This window comes from Melanerpes formicivorus, unplaced genomic scaffold (genome assembly GCF_026170545.1).
Source record: "Melanerpes formicivorus ecotype bairdi unplaced genomic scaffold, bMelFor1.0.p_v2 SCAF_9, whole genome shotgun sequence".
In the NCBI taxonomy this organism is placed as follows: Eukaryota; Metazoa; Chordata; class Aves; order Piciformes; family Picidae; genus Melanerpes; species Melanerpes formicivorus.
This window is the reverse complement of record NW_027142361.1, coordinates 12,511,285-12,533,971: the sequence shown is the minus strand read 5'-3', so window position 1 is coordinate 12,533,971 and position 22,687 is coordinate 12,511,285. Positions and strand designations below refer to the sequence as shown.

Genomic DNA, 22,687 nt, shown 5'->3' with positions numbered 1-22,687 from the left:
CTTTAGACCCTTCACCAGCTTCATGGCCCTTCTTTGGTCACACTGCAGCACCTCAATGTCCTTGAAGTGATAGGTGCAAAACTGAACCCAGGATTTGAGGTGTGGCCTTGCCAGTGCCCACTACAGGGGGATGATCCCTGCCCTAGTCCTGCAAAGCCTTGTAAATCAATACTTTCTGGAGGTGGGTGTCTTCAGCCTGCCCCCAGGCATGGTGGAGGAGGAGAGTTTTCCAAGACTGCTTGCATGGCTTTAAGCTTTAATTGCTTTAATGGGATGGGGTCATGTGGCTCTAGAGTTGTACTGCTCAAACCCATTACATCCCAGCATGGTGGGGAGTTGGAAGGGACCTCTGGGGATCATCTAGTCCAACCTCCCTCATAGAGCAGGGTCACCCACAGCAATTGCCCAGGATCATGTCCAGGCAGGCTTGGAATCTCTGTTACACCACTGTGGATACTTTCAAGTCTAGAAGTGTGGTGGTGCCTTTTTGCACTAGCAGGATGTGTCCCAAAATGTAGCAGAGTAAGTAACTGGCATGTTAAACACTGTGTCTGGAGCAAAGGTTCCAGGAAGGTGCCCCTCAGTAGCATGTAAGTGGGCAGTTGGTTTTGGGACTGATGATGGTTATGGACCCTTTGGTCCATTGTCAAATCCATCTCTTCTTCTGGAGGATGCTCTTTTTGAACAGCCCAGCAGAATTGGGAGCACAGAATCAACCAGGTTGGAAGAGACCTCCAAGATCATCAAGTCCAACCAATCACCCAACCCTATCTAATCAGCTAAATCATGGCACGAAGTGCTTCATCCAGGCTTTTCTTAAACACCTCCAAGGAGCAAACTCTGGATGGTAAAATTCACCTTTATTGCCTGCAGCTATCCTCCCTAGCCAGAGCCCAGTCTCACTACACAGCACACAGTTCTCCTTTATCACAGAATCATAGATTCACAGAATGGTTTGGGTGGGAAGGGACCTTTCAAGGTCATCTAGTCCAACCCTCTGCAGTGAACAGGGACATCTTTAATTACAGCAGGTTGCTGAGTCCCATCCAAACTCAGCTGGAATTGTTCCAGGGATGAGGGTAGCTACCACCTTTTGGGGCAATCTGTGCTAGTCTCTCACCCCTCAGTGGAAACAATTTGTCCTCTCTAGTCTGAATCTCCCCTCTTTTAGTTTAAAACCATCACCTCTTGTTCTGTCACAACAAGCCCTGGTAAAAAGTCTGTCCCCAGCTTTCTTCTTGGCCCCTTTAAATCCTGAAAGACTGCAGTAATGTCTCCCTGGAGCCTTCTCCTCTCTAGGCTGAGCAACCCCAACTCAGCCTGTCCTTACAGCAGAAGGGTTCCAGCCCTCACACCGTGTTTGTGGCCTCCTCTGGACCTGTTCCAACACATCTATGTCTCTCCTGTTCTGAGGACCCCAGAGCTGGACACAGCACTGCAGGTGGGGTCTCAGCCCAGCAGAGGGGCAGAATCCCCTCCCTCAACCTGCTGGCCAAGCTGCTTTGAATGCAGCCCAGGATATGGTTGGCTTCTGGGCTGTGAGCACACATTGCTGGCTTTTGTCCATCTCTCCACCCACCAGCACCCCCAAGTCCTTCTCAGCAGGGCTGCTCTCCATCCCTTCATCCCCCAGCCTGGACTGATACCAGAGGTTGCCCTGACTCAGGTTTAGGACATTGCACTTGGCTTTGTTGAACATCATGAGGTTCACACAGGCATCTTTGCTCCTGCTTTGAGGAGCAGCTCTTTGTGGTATCTTCAACAGCTCAGCTACTGCACTTCTTAGACCAGGTCTCAAAAGAAAGGATGTTTGTGGATTTTTTTGTTTGTCTCCTTCTCCAGGGAGAGGAACTGAACATGATGTAGCTTAAAGCACCCTTCTCAAGCTGTCTGGTTTGGGTGCTGCCAGTGTGGCCTGTCTTATTGCTCACACCTGCTTGTCTTCTGCTCTCTTTCAGACCATTTCAATTGTCTACATAGTGACATCCATTGTGGGAGTTGAGGCCTGGTATGCACCTTTCCTGTTTAATTTCTTATATAGAGACCTATTCACTGCAATGATTATTGGTAAGAAACTCCATGTTGAAGCCTGTCTTTTAAACTCCACCTTTTTAACAACCCCAAATGTCTTAATAATATGATAACACTGTTCTGTTTGCTCTGATGAAAGCTCCTGTGGGCTGGTAATGAAGTGGCTTAATTGAGGGTGTTCTTGCAGCCTGCCCTTTCCCAGGGTTTCAAAGCATTGTTGCCTTCTGCATAGTTACTCTGGAGAAGTTAACTCCAATGTGCCTGACTCTGAGCTGACCTCAAAACCAAGGAACTGGAGCCCTGTGCTCCTGCCTCAGACACATTCTTGTGCCAGTCTGAGGGTACAGGCACACGCTGCTGCTTGGGGGATCAGCCTCAGGGTTGCTTACCTGGGGCTAAGGGTGTGTGTTGACAGATAAAAAATGTTTCCTGGCCTGGGGCAGCAGCTGAGAGTGGCTGAGGGTTGTGGCTGGTGCTCAGGGATGGGTGTGCCAGGGTGCTGGGAAGCAGCTGCAGCCCAGCACCAGCCCCTGGATGCTAAATGGATGACTTCATCCTGCCTGGGACCTGTCTACTCCAAATAAACTGTGTTACCTGAGTGCTGAGGCTTGTGTTGCCCTGGGAAAGGACAAGTTTGGTTTTAGCAAGAGCTGTGGAGGTTTTAATGTATAAAAACCAGCTTGGGATGCTGGGAGCCTGTGGGTCCCCCTTGCACTTGGGCTTTGTCTCATCCTGCAGCACAGGCAGGGCAGGACCCAAAGCCCCAGTGCTGTGTGGGACCTAGGGTCTGTTGTAAGAGGCAGGTTGCAGCCACATAGGCTTGTAAAAGCACTCTGCTGTTTGGAGACCCTGTCCTCCATCCACCCATCTGAAAATGAAATAAAGCTCCATGAAATGAAATGAAAAGCCCAGCCTTTCTCTCCAGTGATCACTCAGAACAAGCCACTGCAGAGGGGGCAGGAGTGCAGGTGAAGCTTTGATGGGGAGAGCTGGCTTCACTGAACCTCCCTGAACCTTCTGGCCACACTCTGCTTAATGCACCCCAGGAGACCACTGGCTTTCTTGGTCACAAGGGCACTTTGCTGGCTCATGGGGAGCTTGTTGTCCACCAGCACTTCCGGGTCCTTCCCTGCAGAGCTGCTTTCCAGCAGGTCAAACCTTAACCTGTCCTAGTGCAGGGGGTTATTCCTCCCCAGGGGCAGGACCCTCCACTTGCCCTTATTGAACTTCATGAGGTTCCCCTCCAGCCTGTCCAGGTCTCACTGAATGGCAGCACAGCCTGATGGGATGTCAGCCACTCCTCCCAGCTTTGTACCTTCATAAATTTGCTGAGGGTCCACTCTGTCCCTTCATCCAGGTTGTTGATGAAGATGTTGAACAAGACTGGACGCAGTCCTGACCTGTGGGGACACCACGAGGTACAGGCCTGTAACTAGACTCTGTGCTGATCATCACAACCCTCTGAGCTCTGTCTTTCAGCCAGTTCTCAATCCACCTCACTGTCTACTCATCTAACCCACACTTCCTAAGCTTCCCTTGCAGGATGTTCCAGGAGACAAATGTTCAAAGCCTTGCTGAAGTCGAGACAGGCACCATAAACTACTTTTCCCTCACCTACCCAGCTGGTCACACCATCAGAGAGAGCTATCACATTGGTCAGGCATGATTTCCCTTTGGTGAAATCCATGCTGTCTACTCCTCATAACCTTCTTTTCCTCCACATGCTCAGAGATCACTTCCAAGATGAGCTGTTCCATCACCTTTCCAGGGATGGAGGTGAGGCTGACTGGCCTGTAATTTTCTGGGTCCTCCTGGAGTGACATTGGCTTAATGAATGTCTTTGCTGAATGAAGTTTGGCTTGTTCAGAAGTTCTTGCTCAGTTTATTTCTCTGTGTCCCTTTCTTTAGGCATTAATTGTAGCTACTTAATGTCCTGAGTTGTTTTAAATCTAATGCTTGCACTTCTCTTAACCAGGTGGATCTTCTGAGCTTGCCCTTGGCAACCATATCACTTAACATGTGACTAATGAATGCACTTTTCCTCCATGAAAAATAGAGCAGAATGCCAGGATTGGGGCACTTGGATAGGAGATGGGTTATCCAGAGCAGGAATAAAATGCTCACTGCTGGGTGAACATGGAAGGAGGTGTTCTAGGCTCTGAGGGGTCTGAGTGTGGTGGATGATGTTCCCTGTTTAGGTTTGGAATGTCAGAGTTATTTAGACACTGGTCATTTGACTTAACTGGTGGTACAAGACCTTTTTATTTGGGGCAGTGGGAATTCAAAATGTGTGCTCACAGAGGGAGAAACAGCAAATAAATTCTGCTGAATGATGAAGACTAAGAGAAAAACCTCTCTCACATGGAGCCTGAGCTCTCCTCGTGTCTCATTAGAGATAGTATTGTACTGAAACTTCATTTAAAGCATGATGTGGGGCTCATTAAGGCACTGAAATGTGTTTTAATTTATAGCAGGCCTTGTAATTACAGCTCTTGGACCAGAGCTGAGCACCTTTTAAAGGTCCTGAGCTATTCTGAGTGCACCTCAGAGCTATTTTTGTTGTTGGCACCTGAGATGAGATAAGATGAGATGACAACGGCCTGCCCATCAGTGAAGGGCACATGATGCTCTCCTCCTGTGCTGGGGCAGTAACATGTCTCTTTCTCTTCCAGTTTGTGCACTCACTGTAACGCTGCCAATGAGCCTCTACAACTTCTACAAGTAAGTTTCTCCACCAGCTCTCCCTGCCTGCACTGAAGACCTCCAAAAAGCCTCTTAGGACTTGGGTTCCTTCCTAGTTCTCAGATGACTCTCTTCGTCATGGCAAAGTGGCCACTGGGACTTTTCATCCACTGGGATTGAAGGTTTCAAGTTTGCAGGGTTGGGAGGAATTGGTTGGCAGCTTGCTCAGCAGCAGGGTCTTGCAGGAGGGATCCCAGCTTTTGGAGGCTTGGCTTGTGAGGGCAAGGCAGTTGGCTGCCTCTGTAACACAGAAGTGTTTCAGGTTAACATCTTCACCATGGCAGGGACTCAAGGGATCATGTAGCCCACCCATCCCCCCTGCTAAAGCAGGGTCACTGAGAGTAGGTTTGGAATCTCTGCAGAGAACGGACTCCACAACCTCCACAACAGGGCAGCCTGGTCCAGAGCTCCAGCACCCTCACAGGAGAGGATTTTCTCCTCAGTTTCAGATGTAATAATCCAGTTTGTGCTCATTGCCCCTTGTGCAGTTGCTGGAAAGGGTCTGGCCTCACCCTCTTAACCTCCACCCTTTAAATACTGATGAGCATTAAGAAGATCCCCTCTCAGTCTGCTCTTCCCCAGGCTAAACACTCCCAGGTGTCTCAGCCTCTCTTCTTCAGAAAGATGCTGCAGTCCCCTCAGTATCTTTGTAGCCTTCCTTGAGCTCTCCAGTGGTTCCCTGTCTCTCTTGAGCTGGGGAGACCATAACTGGACCCAGGACTCCAGAGGTGGCCTCCCTAGGGCGGAATAGAGGGGGAAGAGGACCTCCCTTGGCCTGCTGGCCACACATTTCAGAACACACCCCAGAAAACCATTTGCCTTCTTGGCCACGACATCACATTGCTGGCTCATGAGGAGCATGTTGTCCACCAGCACTCTCAGCTCCCTTTCCTCAGAGCTGCTTTCCAGCAGGTCAGCCTCTAACCTGTCCTGGTGCAGGGGTTTATTGCTCCCCAAGGGCAGGACTCTTCATGTCACGAGGTCCCCTTCACCCAGCTCCCCAGCCTGTCCAGCTCTCACTGAATGTCAGCACAGCCTGATGGGGTGTCAGCCACTCCTCCTGTGACCCTTGTGATTACTGCTGTCAGCAGCTTTGGGTGGTTGAAAGGCCAGTGATGTTCTGCCAGCCCTCTCATGGTTGCAGGGGCCAGGTATTGCTCAGCTGTGGTTTGAGGCATTCTCCTGTCTGTCTTTCCCATTCAGGGCCCATAAAAACAACACCTTGAAGCACCACTCTGTGTATGAAATCATGTTGCCACTGGTATCCCCAGTGCTGCTCTTCCTGCTCTGCACCACGTGGATCTTCGTGTCCCCAACAGACATCCTGGAGGTCCACCCCAGGCTCTTCTATTTCATGGTCGGAACAGCCTTCGCTAACATTTCTGTAAGTAGGTTTCTGCTTTACTCTCCACTTGATCCCTTGGGAAGTGTGAAGCCTGCCTGAGTGCTTGGGATGCAGGAAGAATGTAACCGAGAAGAGAAGAGAAGAGAAGAGAAGAGAAGAGAAGAGAAGAGAAGAGAAGAGAAGAGAAGAGAAGAGAAGAGAAGAGAAGAGAAGAGAAGAGAAGAGAAGAGAATTAACCAGGTTGGAAAAGACCTTTGAGATCACCGAGTCCAACCTATCACCCAACACCATCTAATCAACTAAACCATGGCACCAAGTATCCAGTCTCTTCCTAAACACCTCCGGTGATGGTGACTCCACCACCTCCCTGGGCAGCACATCCCAATGGCCAATCTCTCTTTCTATGAAGAACTTCTTCCTAACATCCAGCCTGAACCTCCCCTGGTGTAGCTTGAGACTGTGTCCTCTTATTCTGGTGCTGGTTGCCTGGGAGAAGAGACCATCCCCCACCTGGCTACAAGCTCCCAGTGACAGGACAATTGGCAACTGGTCCAAACTGGATCTCAGTAGATTCCACCAGAACACCAGGGGAAAATTCTTTCCTGTGAGGGTGCTGGAGCCCTGGACCAGGCTGCCCAGAGAGGCTGTGGACTCTCCTCCTTTGGTGAGGTTCCACACCTCTTTGGATGCTGTGATCCTGGGCAATCTGCTTTGGGTGACCCTCTTTAGCTGGGACTTGATCTGGACTAGGGGGACTGGAACAAGAATAGAAATGGGTAGATTCAGTTTGGATGTTAGGAAGAAATTCTTCACCATGAGGGTGGAACAGATTGCCAGGGAGATGGTGGAAGCTCCAGCCCTGGAGGTTTTTAAGGCCAGGCTGGATGTGGCTCGAAGCCACCTTATCTAGTGTGAGGTGTCCCTGCCCTTGGCAGGGGGGTTGGAGCTGGATGATCCTTGGGGTCCCTTCCAACCCTAACAATTCTTTGATTCTGTGGTCTCCAGAGGTCTCTTCCACCCCCTCCCCATGCTGGGGTTCTGGGATGGTGGTTGTTTAGCGCAGACAGTTTGTACGTGTGTGACCATCCTGTCTGCTCTGGGGATGGCCCTGGGCTTGCAGGGGTGGCACTGGCTGCAAGCTCTGAGAGCTCTCTGTTCCCTCAGTGCCAGCTGATCGTCTGCCAGATGAGCAGCACCCGCTGCCAGCCGCTCAACTGGATGCTGCTGCCCATCGCGGCTGTGCTCTCGCTGGTGCTGTCCGGCCTCCTGCCCGGCAGTGAGACCCTGCTCCTCTACCTGTTGACTGCTTTCCTCACCCTGGCACACATCCACTATGGAGTGGTGGTGGTAGGTGAATCCAGCACCCAGGCTTTGGGCTTGGCTGGGCTGCTCTGCTCTCAGCATTGATGGTCTGGACAAGGGGATCAAGGGCACGCTCGGTCAATTCGTGTATGACACCGAGGGTGTTGATCTGCTGGGGGGGTCAGGCAGCTCTGCAGATGACCTGGCCAAGCTGGGGCCATGATGGGCCAAGGCCAGTGGGATGAGGTTCAACAAGGCCAAGTGCCAGGTCCTGCACTGGGGTCACAACAACCCCATCAACTCTCCAGGCCCGGGAAACAGCGCTGGAAACTGCCTGGCAGAAAAGGATCTGGGGGTGTTGATTGACAGGTTACTGAAGGTGAGCCAGTAGTGTGCTCAGCTGGCCAAGAAGGCCAACAGCATCCTAGCTTGGATCAGCAGTAGTGCCCCCGGGCAGGGGGAAGGGTCTCACTAAGGTCTCTTTGGAGCTTTCTCTTCTCCAGGGTGAACAACCCCAACTCTCTCAGCCTGTCTTCATAGCAGAGGGCTTCCAGCCCTCAGATCATTTTTGTAGCCTCCTCTGGACCTGCTCCAACAGTTTCCTGACTCTCCTGTGCTAGCACTGCAGCAGAGGGGCAGAATCCCCTGCCAGGTGAGGGAGCAGTGTTTGATTTGGAAGTCAGTGCAAAAAGTTAAATGGCTGGTGGTGTTACTTGTGTTGATGAGTTCAATCTGCAGCCTCACTGATAGGCCCTGTGCTGGAGTCACTGGGATAGCCAGGACAGAGGGGGGGCATCCCTGCCAGGGACAGTGGTGACCCTGCAGCTGCAGTACCTTCTCCCCTACTGCAAAGCATGAGTGGAAATTCAGGGACCTACATGCTGCCCTTTCTGTGTGCCAGCTCTGCCTGCCTCCCTCAGTTTTGATTAAGAGAGAAAACAAACTTGGAGGAGACTAAGTGCCAGTAGGACTCCTTCAGGAAGCTGCTGTAGAATGAGGGCAAGGGACTCAGTATCCCCTATGGAGCTGGCCACTGCCATGTGAGTAAAACCTACTTAGGAAACCCTGTCCCCTGAGAAGTCTGGCTTAAATGTGGAGCCTCCAGAGTCAAGTCTGAACTGTAATTACAGCAAAGACCTAATAGTCAGGTCATCATGTCTTTCCAATTAGTGTAATGAGGCTTCTGTGCAAGAAGGATTTGAATAGCTAAAGCAGCTTAAATAAATTTGGTCTTGAATCATAGCTAGAGATGGGGACTGGTGTAATCCTCCTTCTGCCCAGGGACCTTCTCAGTGCTCCTCTCCCTTGAGCTTGTGGTCCCCTTATTTACCACCCACTCCATCTTTCCAAGGGCCCATTTGTGCAGTCTCCTCTTCCAGGAGAAAAAAACCCTTTGATCTGATGAGCCCTTTAAAGCTCTGAGACTGGGATGTAATCCCAGACTGCTCAGAATCCTTACCCCCAGTTGAATTCCAAATGGATTTAGGGAGTGATTTTTTTTATTTTTTTTTTCAAGTAGGTACCTGAGATGATCAAATTAAGTTGAGCAAAGTAATCAAAGAATCATTTAGGTTGGAAAAGACCTTCAAGATCACTGAGTCCAACTGTTAACAACACAAATATTGCTGGAAGATCAGAGAGGGAACAGTACCTTGGGGTAAAATCCTCCTTGCCTGGGCTCAGGGCAAGCATTTCTGACTCCTTGTCTCTGAGGAGGGTAGGAATGGAATAGGAGCAAGGCTGCACCTTGTGGGGCCACGTACCCACCCAGCTCCAGTGTCATGCTGGAAGGGCAAGGGCTTGAATCCTGGGCATGGCAGCCTCTCTGGCCCCATGGCACAAGAGAGAGGCTGTGGCCCAGACCTGCTGTACCTGTGTGTCCACCACTTCTAAAAAATTTCATTGGCTGTTCATACTGTCCATCCAAACCAAGACAATATTTACAGGTCGTAAGTAAAGTTCATAGTCCATTCCGGCTATACTCAGATGTAGATGATTCAAAAGTCCGAGAAAATCAGGAAATGAGAAAAATGGAAAACAGCTTATCTCTTCACCAACGAAGCGAGGAAAAGGGAAACAGGGATTCTCAGGGTCTCTTAGTTGACTCAGGGCTCTCAGGGTTTCGCAGGGTTCGTGCACCGTAGATTCCTCGTTGATTCTTCCTTTGGACACGATGTAGCTGCACAACAGTTTGAAATCAAACTCTTTCAGCTAAAGTTAAATTTCTTTGTGGAATACACTGAATTTCACCATTCTCTTGCATTACCCAATAAGTGTGACCCGGACCTTCAGCTGAAACCACCCCTTGGACAAGGTTTAGCCTCTCCTGAGGGTGAAAATACCCAAAAAGATTTACCTAGCAGATTCTTTTCTCTAACAACAGGAACTCTATCACCTTCTACTTTCTGTAGCAGATCTGAATGTGCAGGTCCAGCTCGGTTCACTGAACCTCTACTATTTACCAGCCAGGTTGCTTGTGCTAAATGTTTTTCCCAGTTTTTCAAAGATCCACCCCCCATGGCTTTGAGAGTGGTCTTCAACAAACCATTGTAGCGTTCAATCTTCCCTGCAGCTGGTGCATAGTAAGGAATATGGAATATCCACTCAATACCATGCTCTTTTGCCCAGTTCTTTACAAGGTTGTTCTTGAAATGAGTTCCGTTGTCTGACTCAATCCTCTCTGGAGTTCCGTGTCTCCACAGGATTTGTCTCTCCAGACCGAGAATGGTGTTGCGTGCAGTTGCATGTGGAACTGGATAAGTTTCCAACCATCCAGTGTTTGCCTTTACCATAGCAAGCACGTATTGCTTACCAGAACGAGAACGTGGTAGAGTGAAGTAGTCAATCTGCCAAGCTTCACCATACTTGTACTTGGACCATCTGTCACCATACCACAAGGGCTTAAGTCGTTTTGCCTGCTTAATAGCAGCACAAATGTCACAGTCATGGATGACTTGTGTGATAGCATCCATGGAAATGTCTATGGATCTGTCACAAGCCCATTGGTATGTTGCATCTCTGCCTTGATGTCCTGACGAATCATGAGCCCACTGAGCTAAGAATATTTCACCTCAGTGTTTCCAGTCGAGATCAATATCAGAGTCCATGTCTACTTGAGAAACTCTTGCAGCTAGATCTGCCTGATGGTTGTGTTGCTGTTCCTCAGTAGCTTTGCTCTTAGGAATGTGAGCATCGATGTGTCTCACCTTTACTGGAATTCTCTCAACTCGATCAGGAATGTCCTGCCACAGGTCGGCTGCCCAAATGGGTTTTCCTTTCCTCTGCCAACCATTCTTCTTCCAGTTCTTTAGCCGGCCCCATAAAGCATTGGCAACCATCCATGAGTTGGTGTAGGGATAAAGCTTTGGCCATCTCTCACGTTCAGCCACGTCGAGAGCTAGCTGGACAGCTTTTACCTCTGCGAACTGACTGGATTCTCCTTCTCCATCCTTCGCCTCTGCAACTCGGCGTGTTGGACTCCACACTGCAGACTTCCACCTTTGCCTGTTCCCAACAAGACGACAGGAACCGTCTGTGAACAAAGCATATTTCTTTTCATCATCAGAAAGGTCATTGTAAAAAGGAGCTTCCTCAGCACGAGTTACTTTCTCCTCTGGAGGTTTAGCACAGTTGATACCTTCAGGCCAACTTGAGATCACCTCCACTAGACCAGGTCTTTCGAGATTTCCCATTCGAGCTCTCTGTGTTATCAGAGCCATCCACTTAGACCATGTTGAGTCTGTAGCATGATGTGGTGTTGAGCCTTTCCCTTTCAACATCCAATTCAAAACTGGTAATCTGGGAGCTAAGAGAAGTTGTGATTCAGTTCCAATCACTTCAGAAGATGCTTTTACTCCTTCATAGGCAGCTAAAATTTCTTTCTCTGTTGGAGTATAATTAGCCTCTGAACCTCTGTAACCTCGACTCCAGAAACCAAGAGGTCGTCCACGTGTCTCACCTGGAGCTTTTTGCCACAAGCACCAGGTTGGACCATTGTCACTTGCAGCTGTGTACAAAACATCCTTAATGTCTGGACCATCTCAGACAGGTCCCAGACCCATTGCTTAAACTGCCTCTTGCTTTATCTGGTCAAAGGCTGCTTGTTGTTCAGGTCCCCAGTGGAAATTGTTTCTCTTTCGAGTCACATCATACAGAGGTTTCACAATCTGATTGTACCCAGGAATGTGCAGTCTCCAAAATCCCACTATCCCCAAGAAACCTAAGGTCTCTTGCTTGTTTGTGGGATTTGCCATGGTAGAGACTCTATTTACCACATCCACTGGAATGTGTCAGTGTCCATCCTGCCACCGCACTCCCAGAAACTGAATCTCTGTGGTAGGTCCTTTCACGTTGTCTCACTTGATGGCAAAACCTGCATTCAGAAGAATGTCAATGATTTTGTTACCTTTCTCGAAGACTTCCTCAGCAGTTTTACCCTGGATGATGATATCATCGATGAACTGGATGTGTTCTGGAGCACCGCCTTTCTCCAGAGCATCGTGGATCACTGCATGACAGATGCTTGAGCTGTGGATCCAGCCCATTGGCAATCTGTTGAAAGTGTACTGGATTCCTCTCCAGGTGAAAGCAAAGTGAGGCCTGCATTCCTCTGCTATGGGAATAGAGAAAAATGCATTAGCAATGTCTATGGTAGCATACCATTTGGCCTCTTTGGATTCCAGCTCATACTGTAGCTCCATCATGTCTGGTACTGCTGCACACATAGGTGGGGTAACTTAATTCAGGGCTCGGTAGTCCACTGTCAGACGCCAGTCTCCATTCTGCTTTTGCACAGGCCACACTGGACTGTTGAAAGGCGAATGAGTTTTGCTGACGACTTTCTGACTCTCCAACTGACGAATCAGATTCTGAATGTGCTACAAAGAGACACGGTTGCTTCTGTATTGTCCGTGATGCACAGTCTGAGAAGCAATCGGCAATTTAATGTCCTGTATCTTGTGTTGTCCCACAACTGCAGATTAATCAGAAAGCTCGGACAGCTTCAATTTTTGTCCATCAATTTCTATAGAAGCTACTCCAAAAGCCCATTTGTAACCTTTAGGGTCTTTGAAATGCCCTTCTCTCAGAAAATCAATTCCCAAAATACAAGGTGCGTCAGGTCCGGTCACAACTGTATGCTTCCTCCATTGTTTACCAGTTAAACTTATATTAACCTCCACCTTACTTAACTCTTGAGATCCACCAGTGACTCCCAGAATAGTTATAGACTCTGATCCCTGATAATTTGATGGTATTATGGTGCACTGAGCTCCTGTGTCAACCAAGGCCCTGTACTTCCAAAATTGTGAAGTGCCAAGCCACTGGATGTACACATCCCAATAGATTCTATTATCTCTGTTATCCCTCTCCTCCCCCTGGCGGGAGGCAGGGCACCCCTAGTTATGGGGAACTTCCCACATGTGCATTGTGCACAGTGTGCAGTGTTATAACTGGATCCACTGTTGGAGCTACTAGAGTTGTTCTGGGGAACTGTGGAAGTAACAGCCACCCTTCTGGTATTGCTACCTCGGGTTCTGCCACTTTGCAGTTCCCTCAGTCTCCTGAAAAGATTAGAAGTTGGTTGGCGATCCCACCGGTTCATGTTCTCACCAAACTGATCATGCAGAGTTATCCAAATAGTCCTATGTGACTGCCTCGGTTGTCTATTTTGATTTGATCTGTTTTGGAATGACCTCCTTGGAGGACGTGTATTCCTCACAGACGAAACTTGTATCCACCTGGAGGAAGAATTGGAATTATCTCTTTGTGCCATTTGGTATATGGAATCTTTCAGCTCTTTCATGCAATTCTCAATTTTTCCAGACAGAGTTTCAATGGCTGAAACCAAAGACACACGTGTCATGCTATCCTCTCGTTGTCTCATTTGATCAGTGAATTGGCCAACCGTAGGAGGAATTCCACCATAATTTCTTGACACAATCCTGCTTGCCAGAATGTTTGCATAATTAGAAGGAGCAAGCTTGATGAGCTTTTTAGCAAGACCAGTTCCCACAGGAATGTCATCAGGATTCAGAGTTTCATGTTCACCATAGAGTATCTCTCTAATAGCAAATTCTCTCAGGCGCTTAATTCCCTCATCTATGGTAGTCCAGGGTTTAGGATTCCATGGAAGATCATCTTGGGAAGGGTATCTCAGGGCGACTGCCATTAGAAGACGTATCCACAGATTAACCTTACCGAGAACCTTGCCTAGATGTCTATCTATTCCATTATCCCTCGAGAGAGTTCCTAACTGAGCTGCTGACTTGTCTCCAACTGTTAGAGCTGGAGCACCTGTATCATAAGACCTACTAAGCCAAGCTAGAACTGGCTCCTTATGTGCCCCGGTGTAATCTTTACGGACATTTCTTAACTCTTCACGTGGTGAAGAACATTCGGAAGTGTCATCTGACTCCTCCTTTGCCTCCTCTTCCTCAACTTGTTGTCCAAATAATCCTGCTGCCACTCTCCTAACGATCTCTTTAAGCTGAGAACCACCACTGCTAGCTCCTGTCCTAGCTGTATCTCTATCCTGTTGTGATCTCACTAATTCAGTTAGATCTTTAAAACAAACCTACTCTTCCTCCTCAGCAGGATATTTTCCAGTTGAGGGTCCCTCACCAGGATCAGTCTCCTGCTCTTCTCCTCCATTAGCTCCTGGATCAGCTTTGGTCTTTCCACTTCTAGTCTTTAAAACAGCTACTTGCTTGATTGGAGCTGTGTTTGAATTTACAGCCACCCTGACAGAAGCTGACAGGTTTTGAGACAGATCGGCTGCTGTGGGAGTGGCTTCCGGTCCTGCCGAGAGAGTGGGCGGAAATGACCTTGCCTCGTTAATGGCCGAAGAAGGAGAAGAAGGAGGAGGAGCTGCCATGTTGGCAGTTGCCGCCGCCCCTGGTAGCTTGCCAGAATCAGCAACAAAACTGTTCAGAGCATCTTTTCCAATAGACTTTTTAGCTTTCTCTTTAACTGACACAGATTCTCCACACTCCTCATCACTGGACGTCTCTGGGGCTGACCCAGAGGAACGCCGTTTCTTCTTTGATCTAGGCTTAATAACAAAACACGCTCTGGACATCTTTCTCTCCCAACTCAAGGAAAATAGCAAATATGCAATCACTATCACCAGCAGCAGATTTACACACATCAAATAAATCACCTTTGGATCCCAGCCATCACTTAAAGTTACTCTTTCCCCTACTGGGATCTTAAAGTCCTTTATCTCAATCGGGAGAGTGCTAGCGGTCACATTCCTGTATCTGGCAGGCCAGGAAAAATCCATACAGCGTCCATACAGGAGCCTCACCCTGTACATAAACCACAAATAAATTTTGTGCATCAAATATTTACCCAGATGATCGACAAGGAGGCCCAGACAATACTTGTAGACCAGAACCCCAAAAATTGAGAAAAACATACTCTCCAAAATCCAAAACACCTTCATGTTTGCTAGTCCGGCTCGAGCAAGCAATAAATCAAGCTAATTATCCTCAGCCCCACATTGGGCACCAAGAAAAAAATGTTGTGGGTTTGGGAGAATGTTCCAGCCTTCTCCCCCCCACAAAGAGAGGAGAAAAAATTGATCACAGCTAGCCAGCCGGAGGAGCAAAGGGAATGCTATATTTACAAGCAGTTTTAGGGAATGCAGAGTATATATGCACAATTTACAGTATTTACAATATAAACACAGAAATATACAACAAAGTAATACAGGAACGAAATTCCCTCTTCTGCTGAGGAGGGTTCCCCCCCTGTACCCCCCTTCTCTCCCCTTTTTCCCCAAAGAGGGTTAGAAAGAGAGGAAAGGAGCAGTTGTTAATTAAAAGCAGTTATAAATTAAATAAAAATGTTAGTAGGTTTGGAGGCCTCACGCTTATCAGTCCAAGGTCAGTCTGGCAGAGAACCTAGAATCAGACAAGCTGGAAAGGGAGGGGAGAGTGAACTGAGGAAAGTCTCAGCTGGATTCAAAACTTAAAGTTGCATTCTACCAATGAAATTCGTTTAGACCTGTCCTTTGTTTATAAAACATTCAGCCACAGTGTCCCTTTCTTAAAGGCACAGCCTCAAACGGTCACACCGTGGAGGACAGGTACTGTGGGAAACAGAAGGAAAAATGGTCCAGGCTTGGGGGAGAATACCTGGAAAGCAGCCTGGCAGAAAAGGACCTTTGGGTGTTGGTCAACAGCCAGTGGTGTGGCCATGGCAGCCAGCAATATCTTAGTATCATAGTATCAGTCAGGGTTGGAAGGGACCACAAGGATCATCTAGTTCCAACCCCCCTGCCATGGGCAGGGACACCCCACACTACATCAGGCTGGCCAGAGCCTCATCCAGCCTGGTCTTAAACACTTCCAGGGATGGGGCCTCAACCACCTCCCTGGACAACCCATTCCAGTGCTTCACCACTCTTATGGTGAAGAATCTCCTTCTCACATCCAGCCTGAATCTCCCCATCTCCAGCTTCATTCCATTCCCCCTAGTCCTATCACTACCTGAGATCCTGAGAAGTCCCTCCCCAGCCTTCCTGTAGGCCCCCTTCAGATACTGGAAGGCCACAATTAGGTCACCTCGGAGCCTTCTCTTCTCCAGACTGAACAGCCCCAACTCCTTCAGTCTGTCCTCATAGGAGAGGTGCTCCAGCCCTCTGATCATCCTCATGGCCCTTCTCTGGACACGTTCCAGCACGTCCATATCCCTCTTGTAATAGGGGCTCCAGAACTGGACACAGTACTCCAGGTGGGGTCTCACCAGAGCTGAGTAGAGGGGGAGAATCACCTCCCTTGACCTGCTGGCCACACTTCTCCTGATGCAGCCCAGGATCTGATTGGCTTTGCGGGCTGCAAGCGCACATTGAGAGCTCATGTTGAGCTTTTTGTCCACCAGCACCCCGAAGTCTCTCTCCTCAGGGCTGCTTTCCAGCCAGTCCCTGCCCAGCCTGGATTTGTGCCTGGGATTGCCTCGACCCAGATGCAGGACCCTGCACTTGCCCCCATTGAACTTCATGAGGTTGGCTTGTGCCCACCTCTCCAGCCTGTCAAGGTCCCTCTGGATGGCCTCCCTTCCCTCCAGCGTGTCTGCTGCACCACACAGCTTGGTGTCATCAGCAAACTTGCTGAGGGTGCACTCAATGCCACTGTCCATGGCACCCACAAAGATGTTGAACAAGACAGGTCCCAGGACTGATCCCTGAGGGACTCCGCTTGTCACTGGCCTCCACTGGGATATGGAGCCATTGACAGCCACTCTTTGGGTGCGGCCATCAAGCCAGTTCCTTATCCATCTAGTGGTCCACCCATCCAAGCCATGTGTCACCAGTTTGGAGACCAGGATGTGGTGCGGGACAGTGTCGAAGGCTTTGCTCAGGTCCAGGTAAACGACATCAGTTGCTTGCCCCTCATCTATTAATTTTGTCACCTGCTCATAGAAGGCCACCAGGTTGGTCAGGCAGGATTTGCCCTTGGCGAAGCCATGCTGACTCTTCCAAATCACCTCTTCACTATTCTTCTGAGCCAGTAGTGCCTCCAGGAGGATCTGCTCCATGATCTTTCTGGGCACAGAGGTGCCTTGGATCAGCATAGTGTGGCACCACACACTGCTCCACCCACTGGTGGAATCCCCATTCCTGGAGTGGTTCAACAGCTGTGTAGATGTGGTGCTGAGGGACATGGTTTAGTGATGACCTGGCAGTGCTGGGTTAAGGGTTGTACCTGGTGATGGTCCAGAGGAGAACCATGGGGATGATCAGAGGGCTGGAGCACCTCCCCTGTGGGGACAGGCTGAGAGAGCTGGGGCTGTTCAGCCTGGAGAAGAGGAGGCTCTGGGGAGCCTCCAGCCTTCCAGTAGCTGAAGGGGGCCTACAAGTAGGCTGGAGAGGGACTTTTTACAAGGACCTGTAGTGATAGGATGGGAGGGAATGGACTGAAGCTTTAGGAGGGCAGATTCAGACTGGATATTAGGAAGAAATTCTTTACAGTGAGGGTGGGGAGACACTGGAACAGGTTGCCCAGAAGGTCATGGATACCTCCTCCCTGGAAGTGTTTAAGGCCAGGTTGATGAAGCCTCGAGCAACCTGATCTAGTGGAAAGTGTCCCTGCCCAGTGGGGTTGGAACTAGATGATCTTCAAGGTCCCTTCCAACCCAAACCATTCTATGAATCCCTGAATCTCAAAGGTCTCCCAGCCACAAGACTCCTCTGTGATCCTGAGGGGGCAGGGGTTTTGTGGGCTGTGCAGGGAACCAGCGTGGTCCTCTGCCCGCTTTCCTCCTGGTCCCTGTGAGCCTGGCTAACTGTGTGCTGTGGTCTGCCCTGCCCCCAGGTGAGCCAGCTGAGCAGGCACTTCCATATCCATCCCTTCTCCCTGAGGAAGCCCACACCGGATTGACTAGGCGAGGAGGAGGAGAAGGTCGGCCTGCGGTCTGCGGAAGAACTGTAAATAACTGCTGCAAACCCCTGTAAATACTTCAGCCATCACCACGGACCCAAACCCATCCTCTGGACAGACAGCAGGGCAAAGCAGGCGCGGGAGCTGCCACAGCTGGGGCAGGGCCGGTACGGGGCAGCCCCCGCTGACCTTTTGGGTGGAACCGGACAAAGGGAGTAGCTTTTTGGGTCACCATTACTGTACATTAGACCAGCTGAATGTTCCCAGTGAAGTCTCAGCCTCCAGCTCTTGCTCAGGTAAAGCTGGTTGAGGGATGCACGTGGCTTTACCTGAGCAAAACATCTTGACCTGTCACCAAACCCAACATAGCAGCCGATTCCTACAAGGCCTGGGGAGCGTTGTGACCATCAGGGGAGTTCCTGTCTGTCCCTTGTCCTGATGGACAGCTCCTGTGTTCTCCCACATTCTGTCCTGCCTTCACCTGTTTGGGCAAACCCTGCACCTTCTTTTTAGGAGCAAAGACAGACCAACACACAAAGTTTCTGGTAATGTTCTACTTGCAGGGGGAGCCTTGGAAATGAAGGCTTACCCTCCTGTCAAAGGCAGAAGGTGGCTTCTGCCTCCCCGGCACAAGCTGTGGCCGCCTGGGACCATGACTCGACCATGTTCCTCTTTCTCCACGTGCATTTTCCACCTGGGAGTGGGATCTGGGCTCTGATCAGCAGCAGAAGGTGGCTTACAGCAGCCTAACTCCCCCCTTTTTCTACCAGAACCAACGTGCTGTTGCAGGTGGGCTCTGCAGGACCGTCCCACGCTGCCTGGGCCTCCTCTCGTGTAGCAGCGCATCCAGGCCCGTTGCTTGCCCTTTCCACCAGACCATCCAGGGCAGCAAAGCCACCGCTCGAAGCAGTACCTTAATCAGTGTTATGTGGGTTGTGTGTGTGCTTTCAGAAGGTTCACCAGGTGTGTTGTGTGTGTCTTGGGCAGGAGGGGTTCCTTTCCATGCACCACATCATCCCCAGCTGCTGCATGCCTCACCCAGGGCCATGTCTGTTTACTGTCCATTTGTAAGAGACATTGTTCTCATTGGTTGATTTTTATGTTATTTTTTTTAACTTAGTTTTGTCACTGAGTCAGAGTGGGGTGGTGAAGACTTGAATGCTGATTTTTTTTGTTCTTTTCTTTTCTCTTCACTTGATTTAATGAAGATCTGTGCTTGAATGAAGAGTGTAGCTCAAAGCCAGGCTCTGGAAAGGCTGCATCCGGAAGCGAACAAGCACAGCAGGTTGTCCATATGTAACCTTACCCTGGGATCAAAGTTGCTTATCCACTGATTGTCCTGCACTGTGGTTCATAGCAGCTTGATCACAGAGGTTTCCTTCTGCAGGTGAAGCCTCCTGCTTTAGGAAACCTTCAGGCAGTAACTACTATTTAATGCTTTTCCTCCTCTAAAATCATTGTTTGTGAGACTTGAAATCCCGAGACAAGCTCGCGGGCTGGGGGGGTTGGATGTGACTTCGGGGTGGTAAAGCCAGGAAAGGGGGGCAAATGCTTCCCAGAGTTGACCTAATAAAGTATCTTCTTCATATATATTTTACTGACAGAAAAAAAGCCCAAGCCAACCCAAGTGTACACATCAGAATTGTTTTGGTTGCAGAAGGCTTTTACTACAGAGTCCCAACCATTAACCCAGCACTGTCAGGTCACAGCTAAACCATGTCCCTCAGCACCACATCTACATGGCTTTAAAACCCTTCCAGGGGTGGGGACTCCACCACTTCCTTGGGGGTTCCAGGGCTTGACAACCATTTCTCCATGGAAATAGTTCCATCCAAAGCTCCCCTGGCACAACTTGAAGTCATTTCCTCTTCTGCTGTCGCTTGTTCCTTGGGAGAAGAGACCGACCCTGAAGAGGACAATGCTGTGTTTGAGGTTTTGACTCTTGCTCTAATGGAGTAGAGTAATTATGAAGGGAGGTAAAATTCAGTTGTACTCATACAAGAGTTATGGGGAAGCTCAAACTGGGACATGACAACATCCATGGGATGTTTTCAGGTACCCAATTGGGCTGGCAGCACTGACAAAGAGCGGAGGTTGGATGATTTACTTTCTAGAGGTGGAATCATCAACCCACAGAACAGTTTAGGTGGGAAGGGACCTTCAAAGATCATGCAGTCCAACCTCCCCCTGAAGTGAGCTGGGACATCTTCAGCTACATCAGGTTATTGATGTGTTGGAAGGACAAGGGAATACCTGAGCTGTTCCTTCAGGCTTTCGGCTGAGCTCTGGGGTCCTCTCCCATCTCTTCCCACCAGCATTGCTGGGCCCTGAGGACTGGGTCAGCACTGATGCTGTGAGAAGTTGTCTGATCTTCCATCTTAGGCTGTCACTTTGTCTCCATAATATGCCATTTGTCTGTTGTCTGACCCAGCTAGGAGCTGACATGCTTCTGCAGCACTTAATATACCCTCAAACCCCTCTTTGTGAAATGACAGACATGGAAGCAGGGCTCCTGCTCTAAAATCCTGTCCAGATGTTTGTGCTGTAGGAGAAACATCCTCTCTTTCAAACTGGAACTGCTTCCTGTCTACACAGGCTGTATCTCTGGAGAGTCCTGGATTTTTTGGTGCCTTAATTTATTGCACCTTGATGAAGTTAGAAAATAATCTCCTTAAATCAGAGCTGGAAAACAGCTTGGGGCAGAGCAAGGAAAGAGCAGACCTGCTCTCAGCACACAGGTGGCTCTGCTCCTGACTCCTGCTGCTGTGAAGCTGTAAGGGGGTGTGTGTCTGTTTGGGCAGTTATAAAGTGATTTCTGCTCTCACCTTCTGGGAGGGGGATGGAAACAAACAGCCCAAAGCATCTTGCCTTGGTGGGGTGTGACATGCTGAGAAACAAATCATATAATAATGTATTTAAGTCTTAAGAATAAATGTGTTCCTCTTGGCTGGCAGCATCTGAGGGTGGTTGTGTTGTGGTATAGTTGCTTGCTGTGCTGGTTGGACTGTGAAGGAGCAGTGGGATGTGCTCCTGAGGATGGGAGAGGGTTGGGTGGCCAAGAAGGCCTGTGGCCATCTGTGTGTGTGTGTGTTGAGTGTGACCAGCAGGTCAAGGGCATTTCTTCTCCTCTACTCTGCCCCCGTGAGGCCACATCTGGAGTACTGGGTCTGATTCTCAAGAGAGACAAGGAACTACTGGAGAGAGTCCAGTGGAGGCTACAAAGATGCTAAGAGGACTGGAACCTCTCTCTGAGGAGGAAAGGCTGAGAGACCTGGGGCTGTTTAGCCTGGAGAAAGAGAGACCAGGCTGTGCAGAGAGGCTGTGGAGTCTCCTCTGGATAGATTCCAAACCCACCTGGATGCAGTCCTGAACAATCTGCTCTGGGTTGTCCCTGCTTTATGAAGGGGGGTTGGATAAGATGATTCCCAGAGGTCCCTCTCAACCCCTGCAGTGATGGGATTCTGTGGGTACAGGCTGAGTAGGATGTGCACTTACTCCTCAGCTCCTGCCCTGTGGTTGAGAGCTGAGCTGTGATGTTTCTTTTCCAGGGATAGTGTTGATCATACTTCCCTAATTCCTGATGGACCTGCTGAGCTGATTACAGGAACTGTCTCATGCTTTCTTAAATCCACTTTACACATTTTATATCAGTAGAGAGGATTTCCAGGGAAAAAAAAACAACTGTTCAGGGATGGGTGCAGTTCTTCAAGACCTACTGGGACCTCAGTCTCCTGTTTGTAGGCTGCAGGAAGCTGCTTACTCTGTGAGAATAGGCGCCTGATGCTGCCAGACCAGCTGCCCAAGGTCCTTGCCATGCTGTGGCTCATCAGCCTGCACTCTAAGGCAGCTTTGGGGGGAATTTGGGACACACCAACCTGTCAGCACAGGGCCCTGGGTGGATGAGGTGGAGAAGCAGCTTTGCTTGCTTGTGGTTCGTATCTGGAGGTCCAGGCTCCTAGTGCAGGATCTTGGGAACAGAGGTGAGGCTGAAGTGCAGATTCTGGGGCATGCTGGGGTTTGGGTGGAAGTGGCTGTTGCACTAACAGCAGCGGTTTACAGGTACAAGCACTGCAGCTGACCTGTGGGGGCAGGAGCACAAAGCCAACCAAGCACCTACTTGCTGTGCTTTTGGCTCATTCCTCCCCCCAGTGCCACAGTGAACCCCTCTGAGGTCAGTCACTGTGTGGGCTTGGCAGCAGTTTCTCCTTGTAAACATCAGCCACCTGATTCAGATAGCTTTGCCAGAACTTGAGGAGCAGCATGGTGGACACCTGGGCTTCTAAAGCCCTGGAAACATACATTTAAGATCCTTAAATAGAGCTGGCTTGATGTTACCTTCTGGGTAAGCTGAGTACCTACAGTTTGAGAGCTGTTTTGATCTCAGTCAGCTCAGTTCTAGCCAGGCCCTTGAACTCTTCTCCTCTGAGGGCATCTTGTGATAGACCTGCAAAGGCTCCTGTGGTTGTAAACTTATTCTTCTCCTGCCCATCTATTCCACCTTACTGTGCTGTGCAGAAGCAGTGGCTGAGATGTGGAAGCTGCCTTAGGTAGGTGATGATGGGTGCTATGCTGCCTGCTTCTGCAGGTCACTGATGTTTGTAGAAGACCCTTTGGTCCATTTAGGTGTGGCTTAAGAGGTCTCTAGGCTGCTCTCAGGGAGGTGCTGCTCCAGTTCTTGGTGAAATTTACTGCTCCAAGGTGGCAGTCATCTCAGCCAGTGGCATCTGTGGTGGCCTTTTAGTGGGAGCTGGTGCTGTGATTCAAGATGGAGACCTTGCTGATCAACATCTTCCACTCTGCTGCCCTCAGTGGTGTCTCAGGCTGACACTCAAGTCTTCAGCTGAAGCAGATGCTGGTTTTGGTGGTGGCCCATGTTGTATTTGAT

General features: G+C 49.6%; 1 protein-coding gene across 2 annotated transcripts in view; it reads left to right on the top strand.

Annotated features, from left to right (window-relative positions):
- Window positions 1-20,763, top strand: part of SELENOI (selenoprotein I) — a 107,852-nt gene extending 87,089 nt beyond the window's left edge. The window contains exons 6-10 of one of the 2 annotated variants that reach the window (XM_068143037.1): window positions 1,959-2,067; window positions 4,704-4,752; window positions 5,977-6,157; window positions 7,283-7,465; window positions 17,737-20,763. In XM_068143037.1, the coding sequence (XP_067999138.1) occupies window positions 1,959-2,067; window positions 4,704-4,752; window positions 5,977-6,157; window positions 7,283-7,465; window positions 17,737-17,853 (639 nt within the window). In that variant the 3' untranslated portion in view covers window positions 17,854-20,763. The remainder of the gene's footprint in view (window positions 1-1,958; window positions 2,068-4,703; window positions 4,753-5,976; window positions 6,158-7,282; window positions 7,466-17,736) is intronic. The other variant, XM_068143039.1, reaches the window with a different exon arrangement.
- Window positions 20,764-22,687: the final 1,924 nt, after the last annotated feature.